The sequence below is a fragment of the Cinclus cinclus genome, chromosome 8 (assembly GCF_963662255.1).
Source record: "Cinclus cinclus chromosome 8, bCinCin1.1, whole genome shotgun sequence".
NCBI lineage: Eukaryota > Metazoa > Chordata > Aves > Passeriformes > Cinclidae > Cinclus > Cinclus cinclus.
Genome location: NC_085053.1, coordinates 12,918,375 through 12,940,650, shown reverse-complemented (window position 1 = coordinate 12,940,650; position 22,276 = coordinate 12,918,375). Strand labels below are relative to the sequence as shown.

General features: G+C 38.4%; 1 protein-coding gene across 1 annotated transcript in view; it reads right to left on the bottom strand.

Moving 5' to 3' along the window:
- Positions 1-22,276, bottom strand: part of DPYD (dihydropyrimidine dehydrogenase) — a 318,409-nt gene that overhangs the window by 101,734 nt on the left and 194,399 nt on the right. The window contains exons 14-15 of the mRNA XM_062497926.1: positions 5,563-5,631; positions 3,087-3,170 (exon numbers count right to left, since the gene is read on the bottom strand). Of these exons, the coding sequence (XP_062353910.1) occupies positions 3,087-3,170; positions 5,563-5,631 (153 nt within the window). The remainder of the gene's footprint in view (positions 1-3,086; positions 3,171-5,562; positions 5,632-22,276) is intronic.

Here is a 22,276-nt window from a genome sequence, read left to right as displayed (position 1 = left end):
TTCACCATGTTGTCTTTATGTTTACTACTAAATGTTTTGTACACATAGGTTGTCTGATTCAAAGAAAATCTATGCATTAGTGCTGGTAAACGTAATGACAAATTCTCTTACAATTTTTAATGATATCCACTTTTATACAGATGCAGATTATTACAAAATAATACAAACCTTAACTTTATTATCATTAATCAGCATTAGTAAATACAATTGACATTTTATACAGAACCAGCTTTAAGTAACTTATTGGCAGCAATACAGATACCTCTTAATATTACCCTCTGGCTAGCCACGCTGTTTGGGCGCCAGAGTGTCTGCACTAATGACTTGGAATTAAAATCAAATAAAAGCTGAGAACTGCAATTCAGTATAAAACAAACAGTCATACTTGGTACCGATTTATATATATTTATATATATATATATATGTATATATAATTTGGATACACCGAGATCTTTTTTAATTTGCAGTTGATATAAAACAGCAAAAGCATTTGAGACTAGACAACAGAGAAAAATAGAGAAAAAACAAATCTGACGTTCCCAGATTTCTACACTTACCCTGAAGGCACACCATAGGAATTGGAATGAGAAGAAAAAGTGGACAGTGTAATTAACCTTTCCTTTCCCTTTTTTTTTTTAAACAACAACAAAAAAGCAGAACATGTTAGACATTATAAGTAGCAAAAACACACATTTTTCTGCCATTATTCTTCATCTTAGCAATTTCTGTAGTTTCCTGAGGATTTAATGTGCTTAGGCATGAAAGAGACCTAATCCTTGAAAAAAATTCCTATGAAGACATGGATTATGTTATCAAAAAGATTTAAGAAAACCTGCTTCACTGTACAACCAGGAAAGCTGCTCTGCCTCTCAAAGCCTCATGCCCTGACTTCCAGATATCGAGTGGTGTTTTTTTTCCAGAGCATATCTGAGCCCTATCTTCCCCATACCACCTGTGTATGACCTATTTGTCTTCAGCTGTGGGGGAAATCCTAAAAAAAAAATACTAAAATATACCAAAATACTATCTAGAACTTTTGTATCTTCTGATGGGGCCTCCAGGGGCCACTGTATATGGAAGCCCCCTGAAGGGCTACTGATAAATCTTGTTGCACATATCATTACTTAATCCAGTTTATCCCCACCCTTTTCTTCAATAATCTACATTTAAAATCACTCTAATTTAATTTTTACTAACTCTGAGGAAGAACATCAGGCTCTGGCTCTCTAAATATGGCTTGTTCTATTCATTTATTCATCTAAAGAAGTTGATTTTTTTCTGAGCTCTCATTTTGAAAAGACAGTTAAGAAAACACAGGAAAGTGTTTAAGCAAGTGTAATATATATTAAACATTCCAAAGATTATCCATATTGTATGAGGAAGATAGAAATTTTATTATTAAAGAAACATGTATATATATGTAATCTTCTTTATGGATCTGATCTCCTCCATGGAGAGTCACAAATCCACACGATAGCCCTGAGTCCTCAGATTTTGCATTTGCTTCTCTGGTTTTACAACAGCTGAAAGATATGTAAAAACTCATGTAGCCAGACAGCTCCCTACTGACTACACATCTAAGCAATTTCACATGCATACATTACTGCAGCCACTGAGAGCTGGAAATAAAACATAGCAAAAAAAAAAAAAAAAAAATTATAAAAACCCCCATGCTTGAAAGGAGCCTGTTTCAGTATCCATGTGGAACCTCCAGGGCTCTCCCTGACCAGACTGCACCTTCCACACTGTCCTGACTTCTCAGGCAGGGACACACCAAACTACTGAGTTATGCTCTGCAGACTGGAGGGAGGGAATTTTTTCAAAAACTTATAAAGATGGCTAAAATAGCAATTTGTTGTTGAACGTAATTCAGGGGGGAAAAAATGAATAATAACTACTACTGTTCTGCTAGAGTTATCCTAGAGGGCTTTTATGATTCTCTCCCATTTTTAATCATAACTTCAGTAAACGACCACTGGCCATAAAAAGCATCCAGATTACTTTCATTAAAAATAATAATCTACAACATGGACCAGATTGACATAATTTTGTTCACAGAAAACAATAAAATGCCCAGGGCACTGTGCCTGACAGTATTGCTATGATAAAGCCACACTTGAAGCGTTTCCACTTGAAGTGCTGCACTGATTATAGCTCCTATTGCTTCCCTAGTTTTAGAAAGTGAATGGTTTTGTTATCCAAATTCTCCCTGCCCTCAAATTGTATTAAGATAGTAAATCAAAAGGCCTTTATAATTTGGCAACTTTGATGGTCAAACTCTAGAATATCTCTCCTGGTAGACTGTGAACCAAAATTTTTCAGACTTTCAATTCACCATATTGGGCATTTTTCACAGCCAAAACAAATTTCAAACCATGACCAAAACTTGCAAAAAATCTACAAACTTCAAACGGATATTAGTATGAGAATTAGGGTCTGCACATGCATATTTTCTTTCCATGGGCAAAACAACACACATCCTCCTAACCAAAGTCATGGGATGTACTGATAAATTCTGCAACACATTTCTACATGGCAGAGACATCAGGCATGGATAATTCCAATCTCAACCCTATAAACCAACAAACCTATAGGTTACAGAACACAGGCTCTTATAAGAGAAGGTGTTAACTGTACATGGTACTACCAGAATGTATGGCCTTTTCTGGGCTTCTGAAATGCAGTTAGGATCATGTGTTAAAAACTGTGAAGTGAAATGTGTGTATATCTCATGTCCTTTAAAATCATTACTGATGTATGCAGTAATTACTGGCTCGTGATTTAAAAGGCATCTACAGGGCGCTGAAATGGAAATCAACAAATTCTGTCTAAGTGCTCTTTTGAAATTGTTTTCATCATATTCCTTGTCAAATACATAATGCATTTTTGTTCTCAGCAAAACTAGGCATTTTGTACACTCTCAGCTTCCTTCTTTTTTTTTCATCACTAAATATTTAAACACATTCAACCTAAAAATCTCAAGCTGGTAATCTGCTGCTTGTGTCTTGCCCCCTGAGGTGTAACTATCAATGTGGCAGTGCAGGACTGCTGGAGAGACATTAAAGAGATTGTGGTTACAGTCCTACCTGCCCACAGGCCAGTCCCATGCCTCGCTCCCCCATACCATGAGGACAGGACAAATTTAACTCCAGCGCATCGGCACCAGCAACCTATGGAACATGTGAAGGACAAAAATGAAAAATTATTTTCAAGCAATGTATTCTTTCCTGTAGCATTTATTGTTCATGTTAAATAGATTTCTTCAGACATTTGGCTTATTTTTCTTTTTTAAGAGATAAAGCTATGGTTATGATACCCTAGAAAAGAAGCATCTTGATCATTAGAGATAAAAACTTCAAAAACTGATGCGGTTTCCAAAGATTCTAAAAAAAAAAAAAAAAAAAGTTAAAAGATATGAGCAGAATAAAGAGTTGGTTCTGGAAAATGTTAAAAAAATAAATGTAATTACAGGGCCTAAGAGCAGCACTAAGAGCTTTGGCAGGCAGTGTTACACAGGTGTTGCTGTGCTCTGAAGAACTGTAACTCTGTAATAAATTTTCCTTTTTGCTTTAATGGGTTCAGTCTCCCAATTTTCTGCAGGCGCCTGTACTGTGCCATAGCTTTCGTCATTAAATAAATTTGTTTCTGAAGAGCAAGAGGTTAATAAAAAAGTCTAAACAAACATATTATTCATGCTAATTCCTGTTCATTGCCCTCTATTAGTTACAATTAGAAGGGGAAGGAGCCGAGCTGTCCGAGGGCAGCACACAGACACGCTCCTCTTCCTTTCTGAACTGCTCTGGTCTGACACAAACATCTCTCCTGTTGCCTTCCAGAGGCTCTAACTAGGGTTTAGTTTTGCATCTGCATTTTGTTTTTGCTTATTGAACTGGAGTAACTTTGCCTGCTGTGTGGCCATGGTTCAGCAGCTCCCAAAGTGCATGAGCAGGGAGAAGCCATCCATCACTTCCAGGAGCCCTCCTGCTCCAGCCGGCTCCAGCCTGGCCACGCTGGGGCTGTCGGCCTCCCTGACAAGCTGACCTTTTGGATGAATAGGTCGTCCTCCTGCTGAGACACTGTGGTACCTTCTGGGGCTTCTGCTCTTGTGAAAGCCACATCTTTTACCTCCTAGGTAGGATGCTACACGTGCGATTAAACATCCCTGCTCTTCAGCCGCGCATTCCAGGGTGCCCCAAACTACTGCTGCTCTCCACAGGGCAGACACCAACTACTACTTCCCAGAAGAATGTCCTACCACATAGGTCACACATCAATGACTGCATTTAAAGGACCACTTTTTTCCAAAGGGGTAACATAAATACGAGCACGGATTGGAAATATTGGACAGCAGTACCACCAACGCCACAATAAAGCCATTGATCTTAATCAGTTTAAAAGGTGCACTGCTTCTGTCAAGTATTGATTCCAAAATATGATTTCATGGTCAATTAGGTAAATACAGGTATAAATTGAAATAGTGTTGAAGATCACCAAGCTAACTACTGATAATGTTAAATTTCACTTCTCTAAGTCCCCAGAGTGACTTTTTTCCTCATAGGTTTAAAATGTTCAAAGAAAATCGAGAAGTGTCATCCCACATAACCACAGGAGGGCTTAGGACACTGAATAAAGCAACAATGATGTCCGAACATTCTGCCATATGAAAACACAAATTCAAAATATCCACACCTCTATCCATACATATATAAAAGCATATTTATAATTTAAACATTTAAATCTGAGATAAGGCTAGCAATTATGACAAGGTAATTTTTTTCTTTGCTTAAATTTGTTAATACTATGCTTTTAATTTCCTCTAGATACTTTATCTGGAAAATGCACTTTAATTTAAACATAACAACTCTGCTTTCCATTGACACATAGGCACCAGTCTGAATGAAATTAGTGCAGTCCTAGTAAGTATTTCTTATACTACTCCCTATGGACACAGGTACATGCTATTCAATAGTTTTTCCCTCAAATTGAATAGAAATTTCAGGTGCATAGTCTGTTTGCATTTCTGTAAGATTGGATTTATATTATAGAAAGCTTGCTGACTGCTATTATATATGCTGACTTTTTCAGCTATCATTTTTGAAAGTCAGTATTAAAACTAGAATAGCATTAAATGAGCCCTTTATACTTTAAATATTCAAGAGTTTTATATTCAAAATTTCTTCTGGTGCTGTCAAACTAGTGTGCCTCTAGGCAAGGTAAGATCAAGTTAGGCTCTCAAAGGTAGAATTAAATTTTATCAGGGCATCTGTCATAATATACAGTTTGCTCAAAATGCAAATAAAAAGTATATAGATTCAAAGACTAAAGTCTTTCCAGATACTGCTTAAAAATCCAAGGGACCATTTTTAAGAAACAGATTTCCTTTAAATTTACATTTCCATCATTTAAATGAAAACACAGAATAAACAAATTATAAAGGACATGTTTTAAATTCTCATTTTTCACTTTGAATCTATTTCTTTCACGAAATTCCTTACCGCAGCTCTTGTTTTCAAGGAGAATTTAATAAAAGAATACGTAGAAACACATTTAGGAAACCATTACCTCAGCCATTTTTGAAAGTTCAGTCCAGTCCTCTCTGTTATAGCTGCACATGATACTGGCAATCAGAACCTGGAAAAAGCATATACACATTATTGTAATACTGTACATTACTGTGACTCTAGACATGAGCTGCACTACCTGCAGATGGGAACTACCAGCTGTCTGCCAGGAGTTAGAGTGAAGTACAGCTGCAGACTTCACTGGGGATAAGAAACAGAGAACAAACTCATCTAGTATATCCCTGTTTTTTAAAGGTCTGTCCATGTGCATTCTCTTTGCTGTGTGATGTAGTGAGAACAAAGCCAGTCTTACACACAGAGCCAACCAGGAAACTGTCAGATATACTTGCTCCTGAGGTCTGAGGAATGAAGTTGTTATTTACTATTAATACAAATGACAGGAACATTTTGACTATTTAGAGGTGGGTAAGGCATCATTGTGTGAGTTTACACTCTAATGTGGCAGTGTGGGAACACAACATTCCAGCTGACTTCAGGAATCCAGGATACATCAAACCCAGACCCTGGAATCTCTTATCATGCAACTTTAGGACACTGACAGACAGCCAGAACTATTTTTGTCCCAGAAGCAACTGGGGGGAGACTTTCATGATGTGGGGAAAATCTGCAGGACTGGGAGAATGGCCCAGGGAACCTCCATCTTTTGTTATCCCACGATGCACATTTTATTTCCTATTCACAGACTGGCCCCAGCTCCCCAGAGCTATTCTGTGTAATTGCCTTTCCTTCTCATTACACTGAGCACCTTTCAAGTTCAGGTTCTGCCTCTAGCTGCTGTTCCCTCTAAAATATTTCTTGAGGTTCATGTTTTTTAGGTAAAATAAGTAATAGGATTCTTCGGGGTGTGGAGGAGCACTCAGACACACAACTTACCAGTTGCATACAGTGCTATTTACTTATTGTTAACTACTCCTCTGGTCAATGCCCAGTTCAAATGACAGTGCTAATTTCTATTTAAGACTAAAACAAAATCATATGTTCTGGATACAAAGATTGAAATTCTTCGGCTGATACATTTGAGGTAAGATCAGCAGAGAAATCAGCCCAGGAAATCCTGCATGAAGGGATTCTTAGAAGGATGATGTTAGGAAGAAAAAATGGAAGAGAAAACTATATTGCAGCCGCTAAAAGATTAAATCAGAAAAGATATCATAGCACTTAATAGAAGTCTAGCAGCTCAGTCTGTGTTCAAAGGAAACACTAGGAGAGGAGAACAGAGAAGCATCTGGCCATGCTCTTGTTTATTTGGCCCTCTTACGTGAAACTTTCACATTAGTTTGATTGACAGGTAATGTGACATTTGATTTCAATCTTTTTGTTTCCCAAACAAGTTTTATTGTCTCATTAATATCTAGGGTTGGCTTAATCTGTCACCGCCTCATTTTAACACTTCTCTTGAACTTTCCCATAATGCTGAGGGATAATGACTCATTCATTTCAAACGAATACAGAAAAGAAGGGTGTAGAAAAATTGTCCAACACACACAATTGTTGGAAACTGTAAACTCCCAAATTATCTCCATAAGAAGGAGGAGGTATTTAGTATCTTCAGAAGGGAGGGAAACACACTTTGAAAAGTAAGGTAGGTATGAAGAAAATTGGACATGGTGAGGTTAAATTCTATTAATTTAAAAGGACAATACCATACATCATCATCATTACTTCCAATGTTTTGCTCTGATGAGTCTCTACAATGAACCCACCCACCTGCAGACTGCCCACCCACCCACCCACCCACCCACCCCTCTGGCTGCTGTTTGCAGGATGGAGTCTGGTGAGAAGGGAAATGTTTGATGAAGTGCCTGCCTTGCCAGCAGGTACCCATTTGTGCTCACCTCTGGCATAAATAGAAGACCGTTAAGCACACGCAATCATTACTGCCCATGCTTTTATTCCCCTCTGACAGGGAAAAAGTCTCTCTCTCTTCTATAACATAATTTTTTAAACTGGGAAAACTCTTATATAGCTGTGTAGGTCAAATATTAATGAAACAAAATCTGCTCTGTGTCCTACTTGAATATTCAAGATAAACTGAGGGCTCTGGAAATAAACAGAAATCTCTTTTAAAGGACTTTAATTTTTAAAAGCAAAAATAGTGACAAATCTGTCTAAGAAATTATATATGAGAAAAATTTAAAGCAACTGCAATTCATCTAGAAACCGTATCTTGTCAAATTCACACTTTTTTATAAACTAACTAAAGCAAAAAAACAACCCAGCAGCTCAGACACTGACAACATGATAAGGATTTTCACAGTTGTAGTCACAATCCAAAGTACATCAGAAATCTGCACAATTGAACATTAAAACAAACCAAATTTTTCAGTGGGGAAGGTTCTAAGACAACAAGGGTGGCTGACTAGATTCATAAGTGGTTGAGTTAGGTTACATCAAGTGTTACTAATGAAATTTGAAAATTCTGCTGGGAGTGTAAAAAAGAGGAGGAACATGATCTGTGATGTTTCAAAGAGCTGCTAATTAAGACAACATGTTTATTAAATATTTATTAATTTCGGGATTCCATATTTAAAATTAAGCCCATACTTTTTGACAGAAGCAGTAGTTTACAATAACAAAAATAATTGAAAATAAAAACTACATTTCTGCCATGACTTTTCACAGGAAAGCCATGATCTCAGAGGGAATAATGAAAATTTAAAAATAGTAGGGATTCTATTGTTTTATACCCCGCAGTATTCTCTTATAACTTGAAAATAAACTTATTTCTTAGGTGGAAGAATATCCCCCAGCACTCCGTGCTAACAAAACTGTCCTTTTTCAAGTGATTGTTCTTCCCCACAATACCTTTACACGCTTTTCATTTGGAATCAGTGCCCATGAAAAAGAAATAATCACTGTCACGTGTGAACATTTAGGGGAACTATCTGTTATGCCTGAGGTTTGGATCTACTCCTAAAATCACACATGGAAGTTTATAAAGAAAATATAGAATATTATCTCCTACTACCTAAAAGAGAATAGCAAGAACAAAGTAAGAATTGCAAGAGATAAAAGGCAGAGGTTTTATTGGGAAGTAATAAATGAAAATTGTATCACATTTCAGCTTCTTAGTCTCTTCTCACTCATTTCTTCAGTGCCTTCATTTACGACATTACCAACCCTGCAAATTTAATAGCCCCAAACAGTTGGTAACTCATGAAAGTCCAGCACACGGCCCAGCCCAGGAGCATCTGCAGAGAACACATCCTTCCTTTTGATTCCTGAAATTCTCAGTGGCAACCTGGCATGAGCTTAATTACAGTGGTTTGAGCCACAAGAGCGAGGCTGCACCACGCTTCCCGGCTTACAAAAGTAGACTCCTGACAGATCTTACAATGAAGCTGCTGCTGAAGTGTAGTAAGTGGTAAATGAGGGTTGACTAAATTGCAGCTTTGTCATGGCTCGAGTGTGGGCTGCCTGCAAACTGTGCATGATTGAAGCACAGTGGGACCCCTGGCCCATTCCTTACTGCAGATCAAAATCATAGCTGGTGTATGCTGCTCCCTCTTCTCCTCCATCCAAACTGCTATTTTGCCTGTTGTGGGAGATGCTGCTGCCCCTCCCCGTGCCAAGGAGCACAGCAGCCCTGCGGACTCTGTCCCTCCCGGCCATCACTGTGACACATGTCACCAGACAAGGGCTCTTTGCCCTGGCACCACACAGCGCGGCCGGCCATTTCTCCAAATTCATATAAAGGGACAAATGCACGTTTGCAACATCACACACCGTGCTGTGTTCAGCACTTTCCGGATCATTCGTGGAACAAAAAAGTCCACAATAAAACTTGCTTTTTGTTGGAGGGAAGGGAGGTGGAAAAGGGAGGGTATGTAATGTACCAGTTAGGACACCATTATAAGATGAATACACTGTAGCTACAGCAGGAAAAAGCTACATTTCACAGAATTCTGTGACTAATGCATTAGTAGTTGTTCTACTTAAAAGAAAACTGACAAGGTACTTCTTGTAATCCTTAAAATATTTTTCTCCCTGTTTATAATAATCCCCTGGAAGCTTAAACTAGAATATATTTCCCTTGTGAATGTTTTTTTTTTTTCTCATCCATTATCTCTATGTGGATTTCTCATGAATGCAATAGAATGAAAAGAAATAATAAGGATGAGGTTTGCCACTGTGTATGTTTTCAAGTGATCCTAGCACACAGAATTCACTGCAAGAAGTTGCAAAATAAAAAGAAGGAGGAAATAAAAAAAACAACTGGGTCTAGTTTGGGTCACATCTATTTAAAGCCAGAGAGCAGTAAAACTCTATGCTGACAATTACCATTTGTCCTGTACTGCTCTACAGGGAGTAAGGGAGTCTCAGTACACTCTAACAGTCCTGGAAAAAAAAAAGTCTCAGCAGTCTGGATTTATATGTGACCACTGTCAATTCCTGAAAATTTAAGAAAAATTTTCAACATACAGAATGAAATCACAATCCTCTATCCTCATGCCTGTGATAATCATACTTATTTTGGTCACCTCAGACTGGCCAGAGCCTATATCCGTTCCAAACCTGCTCTTCCAGGCCTGTACATAACCTCCCTGCACTCCAGGAAATCCAGCCACCATAATTTCTGCTTGCTCTTCCATGCCTGTCCCTTCTTGTTGCTGCACCAGACCTGAGGGCAGTTCTGCATCATGTCCATAGATGCTCTGTTTAGACTCTGCTGCTGGCCACAACGTGCACCCCTCTCTGATTTCTCAAACACTGACAAAAAATCTATAGAATTTTATTTTTTAAGTGCACAGTCCTTGCAAAAATAGAAAGTTTCTTAGCATCATCTTTAAGGACTGATGCTAAAAAAATATAAAAATCAATTTGCTATAAAATCAAGAGGAGCTTTCAAGAAGGCTGAAGGACTGAGTTTGCTATATGTTTGAGAAGCAGAGATAAGGAACAGAATAACTGGAGTATAAAGAGGGGGTGCAGAGATTGAGGACTTTTATAAGAACCAGATTTCAATACCCCTGGAATTACTCTTGATCAAGTAAACTTCTAAAGGTATCTGTGTTTGGATCAGATGGAAAGACCTCAAATTTCCTTTCAAGAGATGTTTTTTCCTCTAAAACAACAGAGTATAGCCTCACCACATGACTTGCGTAACGTGATCAAACTCAAACCTTTTAAATCAAAATTCCTCAGGAAGCATTTAGTAAGAAGGAGTTTGGCAGTGATGATACAATCTTTCTAGAGCAATGGCCAAAACAAGATGTTCAGTTCAACACTCAGGAGCGGAAAAGGCACCTACATCTCCACAAACACAAGGAGAGGAGAACTTGGCAGCTGCGTCACTGTTTCACAGCATTAAACCCCCATGTGTCACAATGAGGGGCACCTACACTCAGTAGTAGTAGCAGCAGTAGTGGCAGTAGTAGTAGCAGTAGCAGCAGTAGTAGTCCCACACCCTCACATCATTACAAGCCAACGCACTCGGAACCTTTCCTGAAGGTCCTGCCCAAGTGCAGCTACAGGAGCACATGGTCCACCAGGTACTTGGTGAGAAGTCCACAAAGAACAGTTTATAGGGCACTCCTTGGCTATTTCAACGACACAATAAACAACCTTGTAAATATCTACATGGAAGAAACACCTGCTGCAGATGGACTTCTCATAGTTCTTCACACATGTAGGTCAGACATCTGTGCCACAGGCCAGACTGCCCCCACAGCAGCTCTTAAGATGCAGCCTGAACAGCAAAGAGTTGATAGTGAGGGAATAACAACAGCAACAAAGGGGTTTTGGGTTCCACTCGAGATACTCCTTAAGACTCACACCAATAGCCTTCCTCTCTAGCCCTGCCTCTTTCACAGCATCAGGTTCAGGAGGAGTCCCAGCTGTGCCACACTGAGCCAGCAGAAAAGTTCTTGGAGGCTTTGTGCTATTCAGTGCCACCTGTGGTCACCTCTGCTTTTCAAAATGGTCACTGGCTGATGAAATGACCCCCCCCCCCCCCCCAAAAAGAGTGCCAAAATTACCAATGTACAGAACACTTTTAACACCCACTGTACAAGACAAGAGTACAAGCACAGCAAACATTCTGTACTGCACAAATACACTCAAATGTGCAGTATTGAAAAACAACAGGAGCACAAACATTTGCTGCTATAAAAATAACCCTCTGGAAACCAGCATGATTTTGATGCCTTGTACACTCAGCCTGGTTTCTCTTTTTCTGTACATTCTTGTAAATTTTGATTTGTTGCAGAACTGAAATAAAAATAAGCTCCTTATTAAAAACTACCTAGAACATCAAATCCCATGCAATAAGAAAGTTAACAATTGTAAAACCTGTCATGTCTCTGAGAAGCAGAGGAATTATCTTGTTATCAATTTAATAATGGAACACTGAAGTAAATGATGCCATCCACTGACACCAGTAACACTGTCTCTCCTGGGAAATTCATGTTGGTAGGAACTGTCAATCTAGATGGATATGGACATATGAAACATTGTACCTTCAGTCCATAAATCTATTCTTTCTGCACTGCCTTAATAAAAAGATTCTGCATGATGATAAAGACAAGCAATGCAGAATGCCTTGACACTGCTGACCTGCAATTCTGTTTCTCTTCTCTCTTCTTTTTTCAGGGAATTTACTCTCCAGTAAATAATTTAACAATCTCTAACCATCCATTGTTTTCCTCATTCAGTTGCACTTCAAATATGTATATTTGAGTATATGAAAATGAGACAAGTAGGGGATATCAGTATGTTTATTATTCAGCTGTAGCAAACCTTCTGAATAAAGCATTTTCTGTGCCTTGCTACTTTATAGTGAGATCTCTTCTTTGTTTTTTAAAGGAACGGGGAGATAGAGACAGCAGAGCAACACAAAAACAGACCAAACATTATCAGCACACAACTTAATCTAGAAAGATGATGATAAAAGTTTAAAAATGTTATGATTTGCTCTATGTATTACGTAAAAAAGTCAGCATGAGCAGAAAACACCAAAGATTCTAATCCCAAGCTAAATGGAGATGCTTATTTTTAAAGGCAGTTATTTTCATATAACGACTCTGCTTCTATCAATGAGATCCACCTATTTAATGAGATTATTTGATGGATTTCAGTGATTACACTGGGCTACAACTTAAGCCTAGAGTTGTTAGGTTCTAACACCCTCAGACAAACAAAACCCAAAGGTTATGAACAAACCTTTTTCTTTGTAAAATAACACAACATTGTGTCTTTGATGGCAGCAGAAAGGTTTAGAACTTGCTGCACCTGTAGGAAAACAAGAGAACTACTTGGTTTTGTCAGTGCCCCTCTACCACGTCAGACTCAGCACCACATTGGAGCTGCCCCTGGCCCTGCTTACACAGAAATGTACAGGCACAGATCACAGACACAGAAAATGTGCATTCATTAAAAGCTGACCTAATGAGAGTCCTGCTAATTCGTAAAGCAACGGCAAAAAAAGTGAATGGTCAAGGAAAGAAAAAACAGATCAGATGCATGTCTCACGAATAAGGGCACTCTAATTAAGATGTGGTAACTTCTGAACAGTGAAAAGGGAACCACGGAATAAGAGTTCCCCAAAACATATGGACAATGAAAGAGAATATAGCACCTGCTTAGAGCACTTCAGGGAAACTCAAATATTTAATGTGACTAGAAGAATTGTGTCCATCTTATAACAGACTGTTGACAATTTCAGTACTTCAGGTAAACCCTGAAAATTACATTGAAAATTACCTATATGGATAAAGACTTCCCCGGAAATTTGATAGGATCTCTTGGATCTTATTTTTTCTTTTTAGGATAGGAAACCTATCCTAATTCAACCTTTAGTCTCTTTGCTAATGAGTGAAAACAAATATATGAGTGCACGGAAATAAAGGCTGACTCCACGAGAAGAGTGAAGACATACTAATTTTTTGCAGTACTTCTTTCTAAGGGCCTGCAAGCCCTTGTGGAATTGGTATGCCCTTGCTGTATTTCTGTGCTTTCCACACTGATTTAATATAAAGAGAAAGCAGAGGAGGTGAATACATTATTGGAGAAGCTGAAAGAAAAAGGATATATCAAATTCTAAGGTATTTCAGACACATGCTATGACCTGTAGCAAAAGCTTTTCACCAGGGTGCTGACATGTTATTGATTCTCAAACCACGTTAAGGAAAACAAGGCTGGCAAAAGGCTACACAAATTTGTGAGTTTTTCCCTCTACCTTTAGAAATTTTTCTCTTATCAAATTCTCTGCCCACATACACATAGTCCTTTTAACCACAGTCCTTTGAGCACCTCGCTAATTGTTGCTCTTTATTCCCACAATAGCACAGGCAACTCTGCAGGGTGCCCCTCTGAGAGGGAAAGCCACCTGGAGACAAGGATGTTCAAGGCATGTAAGCTGCTCCCACAGAGGCAATGAGCAGCTGTTGACTGAAAGGAACCCTTCCAGACCTTGGCTGTTTCTAGATATAAACAGATGTATTTCCCCCTATTACACAGCAGCAAGGCTGCTTAACTTACTAGAAAACAAATTCAGCAGAAAATATAAAGAGACAAAATACCGAATGAATAACTTCATCACAGTTTCCTAACCCCAGCATTCAGTCAGCAAGCAATTCCCCAGGTCAAATCTGTCTCTTTGCATCTCTGAGAGGTCCATCCTATCTCTTCTCTTGTTCCATCACCCCCCCAGGGCTTCTTTTAATTCACTTCCTTGGATTTTGAAGGCTCAAGAAAGCTAGCAGTGCCAGTGTTAGTAGAGGAAAAAATTGTGACTCAGAGAGCAGAGAGAAAAAACCCTCCTTTTTTCACTTCAGAGCCCTGTGATCTACTTCATCATGTGACATTGCTGGTGCCAGAGGGATGCTTGGAAGGACTAAATGATTTTGTCAGCCAGGTTGCATCCTCCACAACTCATCCACTCTCTGTGCTCCATTATCCTCATAGTGGTATACTGAAAATTGGGGATAATTTACCTGATAATTTTGCACAAACCACTCTTCAGTTAGGCTGTTCTGAGAGGTGTTGTAGTTAAGAAGATGTGTAGGAACAGGTTGTAAGGCTCCTCCTGTCTTCAGGAAGCTATGATGGCTTTAAATGCCAGCTGCATGGGGGAAACCTATCAGTCCCTAAATACTATTTGTATTTAAATACTATATATAAACAGTATATAAATACTATTTCCCTAGATATCTATCTAGGAATGGGACTTCACAAAGAGGAGAGCCCCTTCACAGTCCCACACCTGCCTGATCAATGGGGCAGGTTCACCTCATGATCAGAGATAATCTGTAAATGTCCACAGGGCTAAAAGCATGGTCTCATTAAAATGGTCAAAGCAAAACCAGTGGGATCCATCTCCATCAGAACCTTTCATTTGGAAAAAAATGTTTCATACATAAATATTTCTATAGTGAAAATTATAATAAAGTAGTCCATTGTCAAAGGAAGAAATTCTACTCTCTGTCAGGCACAGAACTTCTCAAAAAGTGAAGATGAAAATCTGTGTTTTCTGTTGATCTCTTCATATATCTTTCCTATCATCCCCTGGTATTTCCCAGCTGGGCCAAAAATTCAGCAAACAACAGTGCCACTATGCACTGAACCTCCTGATGGCAGGTCTGCAGTGGTCCCATCTGTGATATGATCAGAAAAATCTCATGAGTGGGTAGCTTTTTTTTCCTATGCAGACATTAGAATTTACTTAAGTAAAGCTGTTATGTCTGATGACCCAAGTAGTTTTTTGGCTACATTCCAGCAGCAAAGAAGATACAAAATTAAGGGCTGTAAGTTGGCAGCTACCTTCTGACTAATCTTTTTCCTCCTCAACTGCCAGTTCGACCCACCTCTTCATATTTTCGGGAAGCTCATGTGAAGATGTTGAGAAACTGAAAGAGGCCTTACTATTTTCACTGTAAATTTGGAAGTGTAATAAAATTGTTACCTAACTTGTTCAGCATACTGCTGTGTGATGGGACATTTTAAAATTAAAATGCATTGAATTTTCTGCAGCCTTATAGCCCTCATTCAAATGATCATTCAAATGAAAGCACTGGAAAACCTAATGTTGGTGAGATTTTTATCAATGACCCAGCTGTGAGTATGTGTGTTCCCAAAAAGATAAACTGAAAACAAATCACGTGAAGTAGGGTTGCCTTTGGCAGAATCAAAGGCAAAAGTCCTACTGGGAACCAGAGGCATGCTGACAGTATTGAGAGAATGCAAATATAACACACATACATTTTTAATGCTCATCCTTCACTTTCAGATGCACTCACTGCACACAGGTAAGAATTTGAGGTACCTACAAAGTCGCAGAATCTTTAGATACTGTCATCTGAGCTGTATATAATTTAAATGAAACATTCTTGGAGCATATTCAGATTTTAATACAATTACATAGAGAGAGCATAAATGGCTAGCTGGCCAAGAATGGTGTAGCTAAGAATACATGTATCATGTTACACTGCAGGAAAAATGAAGCAGATTTTTATAAATGCTGCCCCAAAATTTAGGAATAGAACTTCAATATTTTTTTTCCAAACACAAGACTTAAATGAGCTGTTATGGATAGACAGAAAAATCAACGTAACTACAATTTTATAATAGAAATTAAACATAAAAGGAAGTAAAAGAAAACTAAATTTGAAATAGATTAGGAACCCCGCACTTAAAAATGCAAGATAGATGTAAAAATAATCAGTGAAAAAGCATTCTTCCTGAGATTTGTGAGACTGGGGAGTGTAGCAGCACGAAACAGGAGAGAAAAGCACTCTCTTGGTTTCTTAGTTTACATTTACCCTACGTGACTCACAACAAAGGATGTATTTAAGTCTCCTTTAAACAAACCTTTAAAATATTTACTTGGTTTTAAGTGCTCAGTAAATAAGTACTTAGTGTCACACACTTCCTTCAACACTCAAAAGACCATCTCCACTAGCTCTGCATACAAGGCTTCAAAACACAAACAGGTTTACTGTTGATTTATGAGTCCTTGGGCACACCTGCAGCCAGTGGCTGGTCTAGTGCTTTTTCAAACCCCATAAAACAGGAGGTAAGGCTGGTTTGCTATGTCCAAAATTGAAGAAATTCATATTAAGTTGAATCAGCCTGTATTTGCTGCAAGTTCCCAATAGGGGTGGTTACCACACTGACACACTTTTCAGCAATTTGCTGCTCCATGGTAATTGGTTGGCATGTCCATGTTCACACAACCATGTATTAGATTAAGACTGCATGAAGAGAACAAGATTGTTTTTTTGGATCCTGCTGGCCACCTCATTTTGCATGTTTAGAAGTTGCTCCTTCATTAGAACGACACCACCACCAACAAAAAAAAATCTACAAAAAAACCCACAAAAAAACCAAAACCAACATCAACCAAAAAACCCAGAACAAACAAACAAAGAAAAGAATTAAAATATAAAACAGGGTAAATTGAGATCCAGAATTGTGAAATTCCTATTCCACAATTCCACACAAGGAATTGTGACTGATATGAGAAGTCTAGTAATGGAGACTACATAAAAGTTTATGGCCATAGTTCCTAAATACAACATGCATAAAAAGTAGAAGTACTGAGGGTGTAGACTAAGATCAGTTCAGAGCCCACTAAGAATTCTGCTAATCTACATGCTCCTCTTGGTAGATAAAGAAAAGAAAAAACATCTTGGAACACTTTATTCCCACATTTTGCTCAGAACTTGAGATCTTTCCCTAGCCCCCCTCCCCAGAAGGCACAGGAGGCTGGGATATAGTCCAGCTGCTGTCAATCATCCTGAAGAGCTGGCTCTAATTGTGATAGATTCAAGCATGTGCCTCTGCCTTTCTTGTCTGAGCTAGAACACGTCTGCAGAGCCAGCTCTCCTACTACCAGCACAGTTCAGAGCAGCAAACGCCACACTTGCTTCTGAACAAAAATAAACAGTTTGGTGGAATAACTGCATCTACACTAGGTTCTGCCAGGACAGCAGTTAGATGCCATTTATTTTTAGTATTCCTAGCCTACATAAGTATGTGAGCAAGCCTTTTAAATATAGACCTAGCCTTCATATTTTTCTTCATTAGAGCTCTAGCAGAATGCCTAAAATGTAAACCACATCACAGAATAGACAGAATATGGGCTACAGGAACAGCATATACTTACTACTTTGATCAGGTATACATTCGCTTTCCTATTATTATTGTAATATAAATATTGTCATATAAAAGACAAAAAAAGCAGAATTATCTAAATCACATGTGCTCAGTGCTCCATAAAAGACTAAAATCGTATCACAGTAAAATGAATGTCAAAGGTACTGTGCATTTTAAAAGAAAAAAAAATATAATTCAGCCAATTGCCTACGACAAACATGAAATGGAAATTAGGAAGACGTATTTAGGGAATATACATTTTGCACAGGCAATCAGACTTGCAGAATTTTGTCATTTTTACAAACTTAAGGTTTTCATTTTGATGGATTGTTGACTCATAATAATTTTTAAATTTTGCATTTATTTTATTTTTAACATTTATTTTGTAAGATTGACACAAGGTCATTTTATCTCCATCCAATGACATCTACATCTTAATACTAAAACAATAGCTATCCAGAAAAGGGCATTTCCCAGGGAGTAATGACTGGCTGGGAGGAGTTGATGGCCTGAGGCACTGCTGAGGGCCATTAACCCTGGCCAGTTATTAATCGCCAGGAAATGCCCTGCACCAAGGTTGTTATTGCTATTTTAAGCACAGGCTGAGGGGGCGAAAAGGATATCTGAGCATACAGGGGGTTTAACACATGATGCCATTTCCTTTGTTGCAGTTTGTGGAGGACATTTCTGCAACCTACAGTCCTGATACCCAACCAGATCACACAGATCCTTTTGAAGCACTCCATTGTACACACAGTAACTCACCAATCTGAGAAAACTGAGAAAACAGTTGGGATTTATAAGAGATTGTCTTTTCCTTCTAAACAATAGTCTGCATGCTCGCACTTTAATAAGATGAACAGAAGTATGCAACTCTTCATGTCACTGTCAGCAGAATTACATTCTAGAAATATCTTTTTAATCATACTGTCTTTATGTTCAGGGCATTTCCTTTGTCAATACTCTTACTTAATGACCACTCACATATCTCTGCAGAAAAGGAATTTTTAGCTGCAACTGCCAAAGCACATCCTGAAGCAGCTTCAGCTGATGCTAGCCATTAAGGAGTTTGTCTTTTCCAATAATCAAGCAGATTGGGTCATTTTCTAGGAGATGGTTGGTGAAGTATTTCAGAAACTGCTTTAATTTTCTCCTACTTCTTACCCCAAGGCTGAAGTTTTAAAGATGTGTTCATAGTGCACACAGAACTGTGAAAATTGTTCCTTTATTTTTTCCCAGGGATCAATAAATCACTCTATAAATCAAAAGGATATTCTTAGCATATGTACAAATAGTCTTCTGCCATACTGAACTACTCACTAGTTTTCAAACTTCAGCTGTGATAGTAAAACAAACAAAATAAGGCTTGGCTTTATAACCTGCATAGGAAGAAAGTACAGTTCTGCACTAAACTAGTTTGACAGGTTTCTCAACAAAGCAGTAGTTTCCAAGTGCAAAACATAAAAGACCTTCTCACATTTTTCCTCAAAGTCCTAATTTGTCACCACAAACATGTACATCTGAATCATAAACTGACTGTAAAGATCTCACTGAATTTACCATGTGGTCCTTTTTTCAGTTACAAATTGCAGTTTCCAGCAACAGATATGTGCTTTCCTAAAATAAAATTCCCTCAAATTGATGACCAGAGTATGTGTTTCCACCTCTTTGCCAGATTAATAACCATATTTTTTAAAAATTTAGAATAAAAAAAAAGAAAAAAAAACAGTGTGAATATTGTGCAGTTGGGATGAAACATTATGACATGTACTGCGTGGTCATTTGAACATGCATGATCAGATACCTCCTCTGGGTAAATTTTTAGCAGATTTTACTGTATTATTGAATGTAGGATTGTCTGAGGTGACCCTCTGGAAATGCAGCAAATCTTAGAAAATTGAAAGTAGCATTTGAATTACAAACCCCTTAGCACATCATTTCAGACTAGTACAAAATATATCTATATCTCAGTTTCAGTTTGAGTAATGTAATAACATGCTAATCAGGTTGTCAAAATGTAATACAGGAACAATGGTCCAAAGGTTGAGACAGAACTGGAGGCAGAGAGGGCTTCTGATCCTGGGTGCAAACCTGAGATCTCCTCTTTGTGCACTGACAGAGTAAATCCCCAGGAATGGGTTACACAGCTCAGTCCCCTTCTCCCATGCACCAGCAGCAGCTCCCTAGGGCAAGCTCACAGTACTATTTCCTTAAAAAACTTGCCCAGCTTTTAAGAAATCTGTGGCACAGGAATTCCCTGAGTCAGAGGTGGTGCTTTCAGATAGTTTTTCCAGTGGGATTTTCTTAACCTGTATGTACCTCTGGGACTGGCAATGCCCCATGAGTACGAGCTCCAAAGCTGTCGAGCCATGTGGTGAAGAATCTCCTATCGCTCATTTCCACCTAGCACCCTTTTGGTTCCAATCCAGAAGATGTGAACCATAAAGAGTATTCAAATATGAAGGGGAAAAAAAAAAAAAGAAACAACATGCTGACATAGTGATGGGTTCTGCTTTGTTTTCTTCCTTTCCTAGAAATTCTGTGCTTGATAAGCTTTACTTCAACGTTATTCAGCATTAAGCTAAGATTTTCATAGTGCTCTCTTACTTTAACCCTAGTATAGTTAGCTTACCATCACTCACTGTATATATAAATTTATCATTAGTTTATCCCATCCCATCTACTTTCATTTTTTTTCCATGGCAGTTCATTGGTCAGTCAATTAGTAGTGCAAGATTCTTCACAAAACTTTTATGTCAGTTCTCATCTTTATCCCCCTACATGACATAATAGTATCAGCAAAGTTTACATTCTTAAAACTCTCTCTCTTTTCCAGATTGTTAATAAACATTTTAAATAGCACAGAATACAGTACAGATCCCTAAAGAGTTTTTCTGCAGCTCTCTATCCATTGTGAAAATCGATTATTCCTTAACACTGTTATCTTATGATAACTTAATTTCTTTCAAATTCCTCAGTGAAGGACCCTATCAAGTACTTCTGGAAACCCAAGCTCACTTTTATCCTCTAAATTTCTCTTGATGTCCTCAAAGAACTTTTGTTGTTGTTGTTGTTGTTGTTGTTGTTGTTAAGGCATAACATCCTACAAAGGAAATTATTTACTCGTTTGTTTTCTTTCTACTAGTTCTATATTTTAGAACAGCTTTTTCTAATTTGCATACAAGGATAAAAGATATTAAGCCTATAGCTCCCCAGATCTCTCCCAGAAAAGAGATTTTACATTGACTCCACGTCTTCTCTGCTACTTTTCAAGGCTGAAGCAAATCTGCTATAGCCAACATGACTATGAATACATGCTGGTAGATGAGGTGATAGATGAGAATTTTCCTGTATTTTCTCTTTTTTTCTTTTTTTTACTAACACCTATGCCTCAATGTGTGCAAATTTACCCACCGCATTTTTTAGCTCACAACTGTCCCTATTAATATTCAGGTCATGTGAGGTTTAAGCAGTTTTTATGTGTTGTGGAAGAGCCTTTCCAAAAAAATTTCCTTCCTTATAAGCAAGTATGATCTTGAAGACATAATACATTAATATTTCTGTTACTAGCCTCTGTTTTTGTTCACCGTGTAAAACGGACTTCTTGATGAATTCCTCCTTAGACTGAACATGGGAAAAATGCATCCTGCTGGCTCACAAAGAGCTGACCCAGGATCAAGAGCAGTGGGGACACCCTCAGGATGGGGGAAAAGTAGAAGCTTCCCTGGAACGTGCAGAGCTATGTCGTCAATGTGTCTGCTGTTCTTTCGGGGCAGCTTTTTTCCTTCTCTTTTCTATGAAGTATTTTCCTTTACTGTTTTTCATGCTCCCTTTTACTTGTGGTGAATGACAAAGAGAAAAAGGAAATATGGTCATGTTTTCCAAGATCTCTTCCCTTCTTCCCACCACAGCAGTCACTGGAAATGGAGGAGTTATGGCCATTCTTGCGCTCCACACTCTCTAGGGCCAAGTGATTTAATTCCTGGACAAGGTAATCAGTGTGAGTGCCTTATTCCAACCTCACTTTCCCTTTTCAGCTAGGATTTCCTCTGATCTTAAGGGAATGGGCCTACTGCCAGTTTTCTGTAGTGAAAGGGATCTTTTCCATATGGTGAATTTAACAACTGCTGTGTGGGATTTTTCACCTCCTACCAAGCATCCATGACGGCTGGCTTTGGGAAGTTTAAGCTGCAGCAATAACAACTTCTGGAGCTTTTAAAATGTGGTTTGTGGGCCTGAAATTCAGATAAAGCAACCCAGGTAGCTGTTCTGCACTTCTGGGAGTGTGCAGGCTTCTAGGCAGCCAAGCTTGTGGTTCTCTCCCCTTGTGCTCTGTCCTTTACAGGTCATGTGGAAAAGCATCTGGACTTTCAGCAAAGTCCTGTGATATGCCTGAGAATGCACAGCAAGTATTCTCCCCAATAAGATGACTCTACACTGCCTGATGTTGGTACCAAGTGAGGTCCATGTGGGCATGGCCTGACCTGATTGTTTAGAAATGTTTTTTTCCAAGATTGCAGATACTGAGCATGTCAAGATGCATGAGATTCATTACATGGAAATACAATTTAGTAGGTATTTGGAGTACAAAGTATAATTCC